Genomic DNA, 14,229 nt, shown 5'->3' with positions numbered 1-14,229 from the left:
CGGTGACTAACACATGCCCCCTCAGACACGTGCTCCATTATCCCCGTTGTCTCTGTGCAGCACCATCGATCAGCCAGCAGAGATCAGAATTGCATTAGTTATGAGGAATCCCCTCTGGTTCACACCCTACAAACGAGCCATTGTCTGTATAGGCGTCCGGCCTGCTGAGATGTGCTGAAGTGGGGAAATATTCATATTTACAAAAGGGGGCCATGCAGAAAAATTTTAGGAACCGCTGCTGTAGTGAAATAAGTGCGTAGTCGGTTTACTGACAATCAAAACAGTGTTTTGCAGTGTACATAATCGCAGTAATGATAACAGTTTGTCGCACCGAGCTCAACTCTAAATGCTTTATATATTATATAGTTGGTAAAACTGAAATGAAATGAATGCTTAATAAGAGCATTGTGTTTTATACTATGTGGTATTATTCAATAGCGTGATATTAAAGAATTAAACGTTTACTGATGGTAAGATCTGGTTAATGAAGTCATGGCGAGTCCTGTATGTACGTTAGTCCGAGAGTCAGTCCTTTACACCAGTCCCTTAAAAACGAGTCGTTTCTTTCTCCTTCAGGAATGTGAGAAGTTCCTTTCTTCAATTCTTAAAAGCGTCGAGTTCAGGTACAACCACCACGGCTGGAACATGAACCCTTTATTTCTCTCTCTCTCGCCCGTACGAGCGGCCGTCTACTGAGACAGCGGGACGATCACATCCACGTAGTTCAGGGGGAAGAAGCCGGACTGGCCGCGCAGCGTGCCCTCGTACCAGTTCTCGTCGATCTGGCTGGTGAGGGTGATGATGTCGCCCTCGCGGAAGCCCAGCTCGCCCTCGTTCTCCGGGTCGAAGTCGTACAGGGCTTTACAGCACGGCTGTTCCACCGAGGCTGGAACAGAAGGGCGGGGGAGAGAGGAGGGATCAGGTTTCAGTAACGATCAGGTTATTATTATGTTAATTATTGTTTATACGATCTGTCAGCAGCGTTCGCTTCTCCTGAAACACACAAGCTGAAACAGTAGCATGTTGTTGCACATGTTCTCCGTTATTCAAACAAAGCAGTTTTCAATCCTTTGCAAAAGCAAATTCACTTAATAAACGAAAGTATTAGGACACACCTCTTAATCACGAGCACTGCGCCATGCAGTCTGACCTTATACATACTTTTAAAAGAGTGGAAAAGTGGAAGCGTTTAGGAACCACAGCAACTCGGCCATGAAATGTCAGAACACATAATTTTATGAGACGCATGGTGAATAAAAGTCGAGATTCAAACCTCATCTGGCACCAACATCAGCAAAACCCAGAACAATCTAGAGTTAGAACAGAGCTGGTCCTAAACCTAATACAGTCTGGAGTTAGAACAGAGCTGGTCCTAAACCTAATACAGTCTGGAGTTAGAACAGAGCTGGTCCTAAACCTAATACAGTCTGGAGTTAGAACAGAGCTGGTCCTAAACCTAATACAGTCTGGAGTTAGAACAGAGCTGGTCCTAAACCTAATACAGTCTGGAGTTAGAACAGAGCTGGTCCTAAACCTAATACAGTCTGGAGTTAGAACAGAGCTGGTCCTAAACCTAATACAGTCTGGAGTTAGAACAGAGCTGGTCCTAAACCTAATACAATCTAGAGTTAGAACAGAGCTGGTCCTAAACCTAATACAGTCTGGAGTTAGAACAGAGCTGGTCCTAAACCTAATACAGTCTGGAGTTAGAACAGAGCTGGTCCTAAACCTAATACAATCTAGAGTTAGAACAGAGCTGGTCCTAAACCTAATACAGTCTGGAGTTAGAACAGAGCTGGTCCTAAACCTAATACAGTCTGGAGTTAGAACAGAGCTGGTCCTAAACCTAATACAATCTAGAGTTAGAACAGAGCTGGTCCTAAACCTAATACAGTCTGGAGTTAGAACAGAGCTGGTCCTAAACCTAATACAGTCTGGAGTTAGAACAGAGCTGGTCCTAAACCTAATACAGTCTGGAGTTAGAACAGAGCTGGTCCTAAACCTAATACAGTCTGGAGTTAGAACAGAGCTGGTCCTAAACCTAATACAGTCTGGAGTTAGAACAGAGCTGGTCCTAAACCTAATACAGTCTGGAGTTAGAACAGAGCTGGTCCAAAACCTAATACAGTCTGGAGTTAGAACAGAGCTGGTCCTAAACCTAATACAGTCTGAAGTTAGAACAGAGCTGGTCCTAAACCTAATACAATCTAGAGTTAGAACAGAGCTGGTCCTAAACCTAATACAGTCTGGAGTTAGAACAGAGCTGGTCCTAAACCTAATACAGTCTGGAGTTAGAACAGAGCTGGTCCTAAACCTAATACAGTCTGGAGTTAGAACAGAGCTGGTCCTAAACCTAATACAGTCTGGAGTTAGAACAGAGCTGGTCTTAAACCTAATAAAGTCTAGAGTTAGAACAGAGCTGGTCCTAAAACTAATACAGTCTGAAGTTAGAACAGAGCTGGTCCTAAACCTAATACAATCTAGAGTTAGAACAGAGCTGGTCCTAAACCTAATACAGTCTGGAGTTAGAACAGAGCTGGTCCTAAACCTAATACAGTCTGAAGTTAGAACAGAGCTGGTCTTAAACCTAATACAGTCTGGAGTTAGAACAGAGCTGGTCCTAAACCTAATACAGTCTGGAGTTAGAACAGAGCTGGTCTTAAACCTAATACAGTCTGGAGTTAGAACAGAGCTGGTCCTAAAACTAATACAGTCTGAAGTTAGAACAGAGCTGGTCCTAAACCTAATACAATCTAGAGTTAGAACAGAGCTGGTCCTAAACCTAATACAGTCTGGAGTTAGAACAGAGCTGGTCCTAAACCTAATACAGTCTGGAGTTAGAACAGAGCTGGTCCTAAACCTAATACAGTCTGGAGTTAGAACAGAGCTGGTCCTAAACCTAATACAATCTAGAGTTAGAACAGAGCTGGTCCTAAACCTAATACAGTCTGGAGTTAGAACAGAGCTGGTCCTAAACCTAATACAGTCTGGAGTTAGAACAGAGCTGGTCCTAAACCTAATACAGTCTGGAGTTAGAACAGAGCTGGTCCTAAACCTAATACAGTCTGTAGTTAGAACAGAGCTGGTCCTAAACCTAATACAGTCTGGAGTAAGAACAGAGATGGTCCTAAACCTAATACAATCTAGAGTTAGAACAGAGCTGATCCTAAACCTAATACAGTCTGTAGTTAGAACAGAGCTGGTCCTAAACCTAATACAGTCTGTAGTTAGAACAGAGCTGGTCCTAAACCTAATACAGTCTGGAGTAAGAACAGAGATGGTCCTAAACCTAATACAGTCTGTAGTTAGAACAGAGCTGGTCCTAAACCTAATACAGTCTGGAGTTAGAACAGAGCTGGTCTTAAACCTAATAAAGTCTGGAGTTAGAACAGAGCTGGTCCTAAACCTAATACAGTCTGGAGTTAGAACAGAGCTGGTCCTAAACCTAATACAGTCTGAAGTTAGAACAGAGCTGGTCCTAAACCTAATACAATATAGAGTTAGAACAGAGCTGGTCCTAAACCTAATACAGTCTGGAGTTAGAACAGAGCTGGTCCTAAACCTAATACAGTCTGGAGTTAGAACAGAGCTGGTCCTAAACCTAATACAGTCTGGAGTTAGAACAGAGCTGGTCTTAAACCTAATAAAGTCTGGAGTTAGAACAGAGCTGGTCCTAAAACTAATACAGTCTGAAGTTAGAACAGAGCTGGTCCTAAACCTAATACAATCTAGAGTTAGAACAGAGCTGGTCCTAAACCTAATACAGTCTGGAGTTAGAACAGAGCTGGTCCTAAACCTAATACAGTCTGGAGTTAGAACAGAGCTGGTCCTAAACCTAATACAGTCTGGAGTAAGAACAGAGCTGGTCCTAAACCTAATACAGTCTGGAGTTAGAACAGAGCTGGTCTTAAACCTAATAAAGTCTGGAGTTAGAACAGAGCTGGTCCTAAAACTAATACAGTCTGAAGTTAGAACAGAGCTGGTCCTAAACCTAATACAATCTAGAGTTAGAACAGAGCTGGTCCTAAACCTAATACAGTCTGGAGTTAGAACAGAGCTGGTCCTAAACCTAATACAGTCTGGAGTTAGAACAGAGCTGGTCCTAAACCTAATACAGTCTGAAGTTAGAACAGAGCTGGTCTTAAACCTAATACAGTCTGGAGTTAGAACAGAGCTGGTCCTAAACCTAATACAGTCTGGAGTTAGAACAGAGCTGGTCTTAAACCTAATAAAGTCTGGAGTTAGAACAGAGCTGGTCCTAAAACTAATACAGTCTGAAGTTAGAACAGAGCTGGTCCTAAACCTAATACAATCTAGAGTTAGAACAGAGCTGGTCCTAAACCTAATACAGTCTGGAGTTAGAACAGAGCTGGTCCTAAACCTAATACAGTCTGGAGTTAGAACAGAGCTGGTCCTAAACCTAATACAGTCTGGAGTTAGAACAGAGCTGGTCCTAAACCTAATACAATCTAGAGTTAGAACAGAGCTGGTCCTAAACCTAATACAGTCTGGAGTTAGAACAGAGCTGGTCCTAAACCTAATACAGTCTGGAGTTAGAACAGAGCTGGTCCTAAACCTAATACAGTCTGGAGTTAGAACAGAGCTGGTCCTAAACCTAATACAGTCTGGAGTTAGAACAGAGCTGGTCTTAAACCTAATACAGTCTGAAGTTAGAACAGAGCTGGTCTTAAACCTAATACAGTCTGGAGTTAGAACAGAGCTGGTCCTAAACCTAATACAGTCTGGAGTTAGAACAGAGCTGGTCCTAAACCTAATACAATCTAGAGTTAGAACAGAGCTGGTCCTAAACCTAATACAGTCTGGAGTTAGAACAGAGCTGGTCCTAAACCTAATACAGTCTGGAGTTAGAACAGAGCTGGTCCTAAACCTAATACAGTCTGGAGTTAGAACAGAGCTGGTCCTAAACCTAATACAATCTAGAGTTAGAACAGAGCTGGTCCTAAACCTAATACAGTCTGGAGTTAGAACAGAGCTGGTCCTAAACCTAATACAGTCTGGAGTTAGAACAGAGCTGGTCCTAAACCTAATACAGTCTGGAGTTAGAACAGAGCTGGTCCTAAACCTAATACAGTCTGTAGTTAGAACAGAGCTGGTCCTAAACCTAATACAGTCTGGAGTAAGAACAGAGATGGTCCTAAACCTAATACAATCTAGAGTTAGAACAGAGCTGATCCTAAACCTAATACAGTCTGTAGTTAGAACAGAGCTGGTCCTAAACCTAATACAGTCTGTAGTTAGAACAGAGCTGGTCCTAAACCTAATACAGTCTGGAGTAAGAACAGAGATGGTCCTAAACCTAATACAGTCTGTAGTTAGAACAGAGCTGGTCCTAAACCTAATACAGTCTGGAGTTAGAACAGAGCTGGTCTTAAACCTAATAAAGTCTGGAGTTAGAACAGAGCTGGTCCTAAACCTAATACAGTCTGGAGTTAGAACAGAGCTGGTCCTAAACCTAATACAGTCTGAAGTTAGAACAGAGCTGGTCCTAAACCTAATACAATCTAGAGTTAGAACAGAGCTGGTCCTAAACCTAATACAGTCTGGAGTTAGAACAGAGCTGGTCCTAAACCTAATACAGTCTGGAGTTAGAACAGAGCTGGTCCTAAACCTAATACAGTCTGGAGTTAGAACAGAGCTGGTCTTAAACCTAATAAAGTCTGGAGTTAGAACAGAGCTGGTCCTAAAACTAATACAGTCTGAAGTTAGAACAGAGCTGGTCCTAAACCTAATACAATCTAGAGTTAGAACAGAGCTGGTCCTAAACCTAATACAGTCTGGAGTTAGAACAGAGCTGGTCCTAAACCTAATACAGTCTGGAGTTAGAACAGAGCTGGTCCTAAACCTAATACAGTCTGGAGTAAGAACAGAGCTGGTCCTAAACCTAATACAGTCTGGAGTTAGAACAGAGCTGGTCTTAAACCTAATAAAGTCTGGAGTTAGAACAGAGCTGGTCCTAAAACTAATACAGTCTGAAGTTAGAACAGAGCTGGTCCTAAACCTAATACAATCTAGAGTTAGAACAGAGCTGGTCCTAAACCTAATACAGTCTGGAGTTAGAACAGAGCTGGTCCTAAACCTAATACAGTCTGGAGTTAGAACAGAGCTGGTCCTAAACCTAATACAGTCTGAAGTTAGAACAGAGCTGGTCTTAAACCTAATACAGTCTGGAGTTAGAACAGAGCTGGTCCTAAACCTAATACAGTCTGGAGTTAGAACAGAGCTGGTCTTAAACCTAATAAAGTCTGGAGTTAGAACAGAGCTGGTCCTAAAACTAATACAGTCTGAAGTTAGAACAGAGCTGGTCCTAAACCTAATACAATCTAGAGTTAGAACAGAGCTGGTCCTAAACCTAATACAGTCTGGAGTTAGAACAGAGCTGGTCCTAAACCTAATACAGTCTGGAGTTAGAACAGAGCTGGTCCTAAACCTAATACAGTCTGGAGTTAGAACAGAGCTGGTCCTAAACCTAATACAATCTAGAGTTAGAACAGAGCTGGTCCTAAACCTAATACAGTCTGGAGTTAGAACAGAGCTGGTCCTAAACCTAATACAGTCTGGAGTTAGAACAGAGCTGGTCCTAAACCTAATACAGTCTGGAGTTAGAACAGAGCTGGTCCTAAACCTAATACAGTCTGGAGTTAGAACAGAGCTGGTCTTAAACCTAATACAGTCTGAAGTTAGAACAGAGCTGGTCTTAAACCCAATACAGTCTGGAGTTAGAACCGAGCTGGTCTTAAACCTAATACAGTCTGGAGTTAGAACAGAGCTGGTCCTAAACCTAATACAGTCTAGAGTTAGAACAGAGCTGGTCTTAAACCTAATACAGTCTGGAGTTAGAACAGAGCTGGTCCTAAACCTAATACAGTCTGAAGTTAGAACAGAGCTGGTCCTAAACCTAATACAGTCTGGAGTTAGAACAGAGCTGGTCCTAAACCTAATACAGTCTGAAGTTAGAACAGAGCTGGTCCTAAACCTAATACAGTCTGGAGTTAGAACAGAGCTGGTCCTAAACCCAATACAGTCTGGAGTTAGAACTGAGCTGGTCCTAAACCCAATACAGTCTGGAGTTAGAACAGAGATGGTCCTAAACCCAATACAGTCTGTAGTTAGAACAGAGCTGGTCCTAAACCTAATACAGTCTGGAGTAAGAACAGAGATGGTCCTAAACCTAATACAGTCTGTAGTTAGAACAGAGCTGGTCCTAAACCTAATACAGTCTGGAGTTAGAACAGAGCTGGTCCTAAACCTAATACAGTCTGAAGTTAGAACAGAGCTGGTCCTAAACCTAATACAGTCTGGAGTTAGAACAGAGCTGGTCCTAAACCTAATACAGTCTGGAGTTAGAACAGAGCTGGTCCTAAACCTAATACAGTCTGGAGTTAGAACAGAGCTGGTCTTAAACCTAATAAAGTCTGGAGTTAGAACAGAGCTGGTCCTAAAACTAATACAGTCTGAAGTTAGAACAGAGCTGGTCCTAAACCTAATACAATCTAGAGTTAGAACAGAGCTGGTCCTAAACCTAATACAGTCTGGAGTTAGAACAGAGCTGGTCCTAAACCTAATACAGTCTGGAGTTAGAACAGAGCTGGTCCTAAACCTAATACAGTCTGAAGTTAGAACAGAGCTGGTCTTAAACCTAATACAGTCTGGAGTTAGAACAGAGCTGGTCCTAAACCTAATACAGTCTGGAGTTAGAACAGAGCTGGTCTTAAACCTAATAAAGTCTGGAGTTAGAACAGAGCTGGTCCTAAAACTAATACAGTCTGAAGTTAGAACAGAGCTGGTCCTAAACCTAATACAATCTAGAGTTAGAACAGAGCTGGTCCTAAACCTAATACAGTCTGGAGTTAGAACAGAGCTGGTCCTAAACCTAATACAGTCTGGAGTTAGAACAGAGCTGGTCCTAAACCTAATACAACCTAGAGTTAGAACAGAGCTGGTCCTAAACCTAATACAGTCTGGAGTTAGAACAGAGCTGGTCCTAAACCTAATACAGTCTGGAGTTAGAACAGAGCTGGTCCTAAACCTAATACAGTCTGGAGTTAGAACAGAGCTGGTCCTAAACCTAATACAGTCTGGAGTTAGAACAGAGCTGGTCTTAAACCTAATACAGTCTGAAGTTAGAACAGAGCTGGTCTTAAACCCAATACAGTCTGGAGTTAGAACCGAGCTGGTCTTAAACCTAATACAGTCTGGAGTTAGAACAGAGCTGGTCCTAAACCTAATACAGTCTAGAGTTAGAACAGAGCTGGTCTTAAACCTAATACAGTCTGGAGTTAGAACAGAGCTGGTCCTAAACCTAATACAGTCTGAAGTTAGAACAGAGCTGGTCCTAAACCTAATACAGTCTGGAGTTAGAACAGAGCTGGTCCTAAACCTAATACAGTCTGGAGTAAGAACAGAGCTGGTCCTAAACCTAATACAGTCTGAAGTTAGAACAGAGCTGGTCCTAAACCTAATACAGTCTGGAGTTAGAACAGAGCTGGTCCTAAACCTAATACAGTCTAGAGTTAGAACAGAGCTGGTCTTAAACCTAATACAGTCTGGAGTTAGAACAGAGCTGGTCCTAAACCTAATACAGTCTGGAGTTAGAACAGAGCTGGTCCTAAACCCAATACAGTCTGGAGTTAGAACTGAGCTGGTCCTAAACCCAATACAGTCTGGAGTTAGAACAGAGCTGGTCCTAAACCTAATACAGTCTGGAGTTAGAACAGAGCTGGTCCTAAACCTAATACAGTCTGGAGTTAGAACAGAGCTGGTCCTAAACCTAATACAGTCTGAAGTTAGAACAGAGCTGGTCCTAAACCTAATACAGTCTGGAGTTAGAACAGAGCTGGTCCTAAACCTAATACAGTCTAGAGTTAGAACAGAGCTGGTCTTAAACCTAATACAGTCTGGAGTTAGAACAGAGCTGGTCCTAAACCTAATACAGTCTGGAGTTAGAACAGAGCTGGTCCTAAACCCAATACAGTCTGGAGTTAGAACTGAGCTGGTCCTAAACCTAATACAGTCTGGAGTTAGAACAGAGCTGGTCCTAAACCTAATACAGTCTGGAGTTAGAACTGAGCTGGTCCTAAACCTAATACAGTCTGGAGTTAGAACAGAGCTGGTCCTAAAACAAATACAGTCTGAAGTTAGAACAGAGCTGGTCCTAAACCTAATACAGTCTGGAGTTAGAACAGAGCTGGTCCTAAACCTAATACAGTCTAGAGTTAGAACAGAGCTGGTCTTAAACCTAATACAGTCTGGAGTTAGAACAGAGCTGGTCCTAAACCTAATACAGTCTGGAGTTAGAACAGAGCTGGTCCTAAACCCAATACAGTCTGGAGTTAGAACTGAGCTGGTCCTAAACCTAATACAGTCTGGAGTTAGAACAGAGCTGGTCCTAAACCTAATACAGTCTGGAGTTAGAACAGAGCTGGTCCTAAACCCAATACAGTCTGAAGTTAGAACAGAGCTGGTCTTAAACCTAATACAGTCTGGAGTTAGAACAGAGCTGGGCTTAAACCTAATACAGTCTGGTGTTAGAACAGAGCTGGGCTTAAACCTAATATAGTCTGGAGTTAGAACAGAGCTGGTCCTAAACCCAATCTCTAGTTTTGATTTAAATCCCATGACTGTTTTGTATGTAAATCACATGACTGTTTTGTATGTAAATCACATGACATGCTAATGATCAGTGGGATGGAAGTGATTTGGTCTTGGCGTCCATTCCAGCACGACTCCACACTCTGAAATGTTCTTAAAAGCTGAAATGTTCCTCTGATGAACCAGCTTTCTGGCTCTGATTTAGAGGTTCCATCATGACGTGCAGTCTGCAGGGACTGAAGTGAAACAGTAATGAAGATGAAGGCTGCTGGTCTAATGGAGCTTCATACGCTGACACACACAGTTTAGGCTTAGGACCAGGAGTGTGTGGGTTATGCTGGCGACCGGTGTGTCCTCCAAGCTGTGGGTTTAAAACTGTGTGTGTATTTACAGCCAGGTGACAAATTAAAGTAAAATCCAACAGAAACTGATCCAACTGATCAGCCATAACATTAAAACCACCTCCTTGTTTCCACACTCACTGTCCATTTTATCAGCTCCACTTACCATATAGAAGCACTTTGTAGTTCTACAATTACTGACTGTAGTCCATCTGTTTCTCTACATGCTTTGTTAGCCCCCTTTCATGCTGTTCTTCAATGGTCAGGACCCCCACAGGACCACCACAGAGCAGGTATTATTTAGGTGATGGATGATTCTCAGCACTGCAGTGACACTGACATGGTGGTGGTGTGTTAGTGTGTGTTGTGCTGGTATGAGTGGATCAGACACAGCAGCACTGTCCCCCCACTGTCCAAAAATATCCAGCCAACAGCGCCCCGTGGGCAGCGTCCTCTGACCACTGATGAAGGTCTAGAAGATGACCGACTCAAACAGCAGCAATAGATGAGCGATCGTCTCTGACTTTACATCTACAAGGTGGACCGACTAGGTAGGAGTGTCTAATCGAGTGGACAGTGAGTGGACACGGTTTAAAAACTCCAGCAGCGCTTCGGTATCTTAAAATTTCAACGCTATTTTGACTCAAAAACGAGGGAGCATGCGATGCTTTATTGGTGATCAAGGCCATCCCAGCATTCAATACGGCACAACTTTTCTCACAGAAAAATAAAAAACACATGGCGGACGGTGCGGAGAAACGAGTTATTTTTAAACGTAAATGAATTGTTATTGATTTTTAATTTGTATAAACTTGCACAAGTGTTTTTATTTGCAAGTTCGGGAGATGTTAGTCGACATGCTAGCGCGTTGTGCCACCTCATCCCATTGGTTTGAATGGCATAAGACTAACTCTGTTATCTTAGTTAGCGAAAACTGATGGAATCGCTGTCTGAAGGTCTCAGCATACTTCCAGCGAAACTACCGAACGCGTCTTCGCGAGCTTACGAGCTGGCATACTTCTAGCGGTTTAGTTTTGCCTGTCGCGTCTGCTCCGCAGCTGCATGTGACGCGGTGACACTTATAATGTAAAGACAAATTAATGTCATTTAAATTGAGTGACTACCGAAAAACGATGGCTGTGTCCAAAATCGCATAGTAAGTAAATGGAGGTAGTGTGCACTGCTTGGCCGGTACAGAAGCTCATTCAGTACGCGAGTGCGCTGTGTTTGCATACACAAAAATGCTGCCCGAGCAGTAGATTATCCAGGTACTTTTCGTGTACTGTTTAATAAATGCTTAATGCTTAATAATGATTAATAACTGCGTACTGTTCAGTATGAAAGTCGTGATTTCGGACGCAGCCGATGACCACAGTTGAGACGCTCCTCAAAATCCGTGTTTGTTTTCATGACACGCCTCTTTTTTTAACCGACCAATCACAGGTGTTGTCGCGGCGTGACGTCGTCCGCGGAGTTCGCCCAGCTTCCATGAGCGAAGCCTCTGCTCTCTGTTCTCCGCGATGACGTCACACCGGTCGCCGAAGCCAGGCGAACGTCGTTTCCGCATGAAGTATGCTGAGGCCTTAAGTAGTGTGTTCGAATAACCTGCCTTATAAGTCAATGTTTGTTTGTTTGTTTGTTTATTAGGATTTTAATGTCATGTTTTACACTTTTGGTTACAGTCATGACAGGAACGGTAGTCACTCGTCACACGAGATTCATCAGTTCACAAGTTTAATATCAAACACGGTCATGGACAATTTAGTATCTCCAGTTCACCTCACTTGCACGTCTTTGGACCGTGGGAGGAAACCGGAGCACCCGGTGGAAACCCACGCGGACACGGGGAGAACATGCAAACTCCACACAGAAAGGACCTGGACCGCCTTGCTGTGAGGCGACAGTGCCTTATAAGTCAATGACGTATTAGAATCCTCTCTACTTAGAAAGCTGCCTGTGTAGACAGTAAGACATGTCTGCCCAAACTAACAAATGCTGTTTTGGGCTAAATGGATGTGAATTCCCTTAGTCATGTTCCAAGTTCAGGTTATAAACCTTTCGAGAAGACTAAAAGCTGGTGTTACAGCAAAGGGGCACCAAATTAATAACATCACCCATGATTCTGAACATGATATTAGGTGTCTGGCATCCACCATCCTTGATGATTGATGAGCAAAACGTTTCGATTGTACACGGTCACAATAATAAGTCACTTTGGATAAAAGCGCCGCTAAATGCCATAAATGGAGGCGTGTGTGTGCTGTATTCTATCTCTCTGAAGTTGTTTAGTTTCAGCCCACACATCAGAACACACTCTAGTGGTTACACACACACACACACAGTTCCACACGCGTGGTCTGGGACTCACTCCGCCTGCGTTTCCATGTTGACCTGCCAAATCTGAGAAAGGGATCTGATGATGTCATAGAAAGAAACAAACAAACAAAAACAAAACAAAACAGGGTCACAGACGGCGCTGACAGAGATCCCTCATGCCTGGCTCACCCCCACTTACTCACGACCAGGCGGCGTTATCACACCCTGCCACCGAACCACACACACACACACACACACACACAGCACACATTGTTTATCTCACTTTCTCTCTCTCTGATGATTTGTGAGAGAAACGATGGTCAGAATGAAGGAACAGGACACTTGATCACCTGATCATGGCATCATAACCAGGGCAAACCCTGGTAACACTCTCTGTTGCTGGCTGCTCCTTTACAGCAGCTCTCTGCTCCGTGTTCCTTCACTACTCACGTCCGCTGAGCGCCCAGCCAGGCTGGTAGCACTGATAAGTGGTGGACTGGTGTATGAAACAGTTAGTGAAGTTCTCCTCAGATAAACGGTGTCATGACTTACCAGAGTTCCGAACAGACGGGGCGGCGGTGGGTGTGAAGCCGCCGTTCGACTGGTTGTTCAGTTCTCCAAAATCAATGACGGGTTTCGGTTTAGGGACGTACTCCTTCCTCGGGCGAGACTGAGCCTCATTAGTTCTACACACAGACAGACAGACAGACAGACAGACAGACAGACAAACATAAACACACAATTCTTTACAACTTCTTTAAACATTAAAACTGTTAAAAACTTTTCAAACTTTCTGTTTGTGTGTTGTTCACTGTTCACTATTTATTTGTGACGTGGCAAACACACACACACACACACACACACTGATCAGCCATAACATTAAAACCACCTCCTTGTTTCTACACTCACTGTCCATTTTATCAGCTCCACTTACCATATAGAAGCACTTTGTAGTTCTACAATTACTGACTGTAGTCCATCTGTTTCTCTACATGCCTTTTTTAACCTGCTTTCATGCTGTTCTTCAATGGTCAGGACCACCACAGAGCAGGTATTATTTAGGTGGTGGATGATTCTCAGCACTGCAGTGACACTGACATGGTGGTGGTGTGTTAGTGTGTGTTGTGCCGGTATGAGTGGATCAGACACAGCAGCGCTGCTGGAGTTTTTAAATACCGTGTCCACTCACTGTCCACTCCTACCTAGTCGGTCCACCTTGTAGATGTAAAGTCAGAGACGATCGCTCATCTACTGCTGCTGTTTGAGTCGGTCATCTTCTAGACCTTCATCAGTGCTCACAGGACGCTGCACACGGGGCGCTGTCGGCTGGATGTTTTTTTGGGTAGTGACAGTGAGGTGTTTAATGCACTCATACCAGCACAACACACACTAACACACCACCACCATATCAGTGTCACTGGAGGATAACAAAGTATGTAGAGAAACAGATATACTACAGTCAGTAATTGTAGAACTACAAAGTGCTTCTATATGGTAAGTGGAGCTGATAAAATGGACAGTGAGTGTAGAAACAAGGAGGTGGTTTTAATGTTATGGCTGATCGGTGTATACACATACACACACAGAAACGCACAGAGAAACACATTTACAGAAACAGCACACATACAAAAAGACACACACACACACACACAGATAAATCGACACACACACACACCAATTCAAACACAAAGAAACACATACGCACAAAAACACACAGACGCACAAACGCACAGAAACAGATAAACACACACCACCCACACACACACACACACACAGAAACATACACACAGAAACACAGACAGACCGACACACACACACACACACCTGTCCTTCAGTTTGTCTGAGAGCTCTTCGAGGATCAGAACAGCCTGTCGGTGGTACTGGAGCTGCGCCTCCACCAGTGATGAGAGCTGGCTCACCTGTTCGATCTGCACAGAGAGAGAGAGAAAGAGAGAGAGGGAGA

The 14,229-nt window shown here is 43.4% G+C and overlaps 1 protein-coding gene across 1 annotated transcript in view; it reads right to left on the bottom strand.

Annotated features, from left to right (window-relative positions):
• Window positions 1–639: 639 nt before the first annotated feature.
• Window positions 640–14,229, bottom strand: part of sh3gl1b (SH3-domain GRB2-like 1b) — a 61,316-nt gene continuing 47,726 nt past the window's right edge. Inside the window, exons 7-9 of the mRNA XM_062998837.1 lie at window positions 14,091–14,194; window positions 12,819–12,952; window positions 640–886 (exon numbers count right to left, since the gene is read on the bottom strand). Of these exons, the coding sequence (XP_062854907.1) occupies window positions 690–886; window positions 12,819–12,952; window positions 14,091–14,194 (435 nt within the window). The 3' untranslated portion in view covers window positions 640–689. The remainder of the gene's footprint in view (window positions 887–12,818; window positions 12,953–14,090; window positions 14,195–14,229) is intronic.

The sequence above is a fragment of the Trichomycterus rosablanca genome, chromosome 7 (assembly GCF_030014385.1).
Source record: "Trichomycterus rosablanca isolate fTriRos1 chromosome 7, fTriRos1.hap1, whole genome shotgun sequence".
Classification (NCBI taxonomy): Eukaryota; Metazoa; Chordata; class Actinopteri; order Siluriformes; family Trichomycteridae; genus Trichomycterus; species Trichomycterus rosablanca.
Note: the sequence above shows the minus strand (reverse complement) of the source record. Positions and strands in the feature narration are given on the sequence as shown.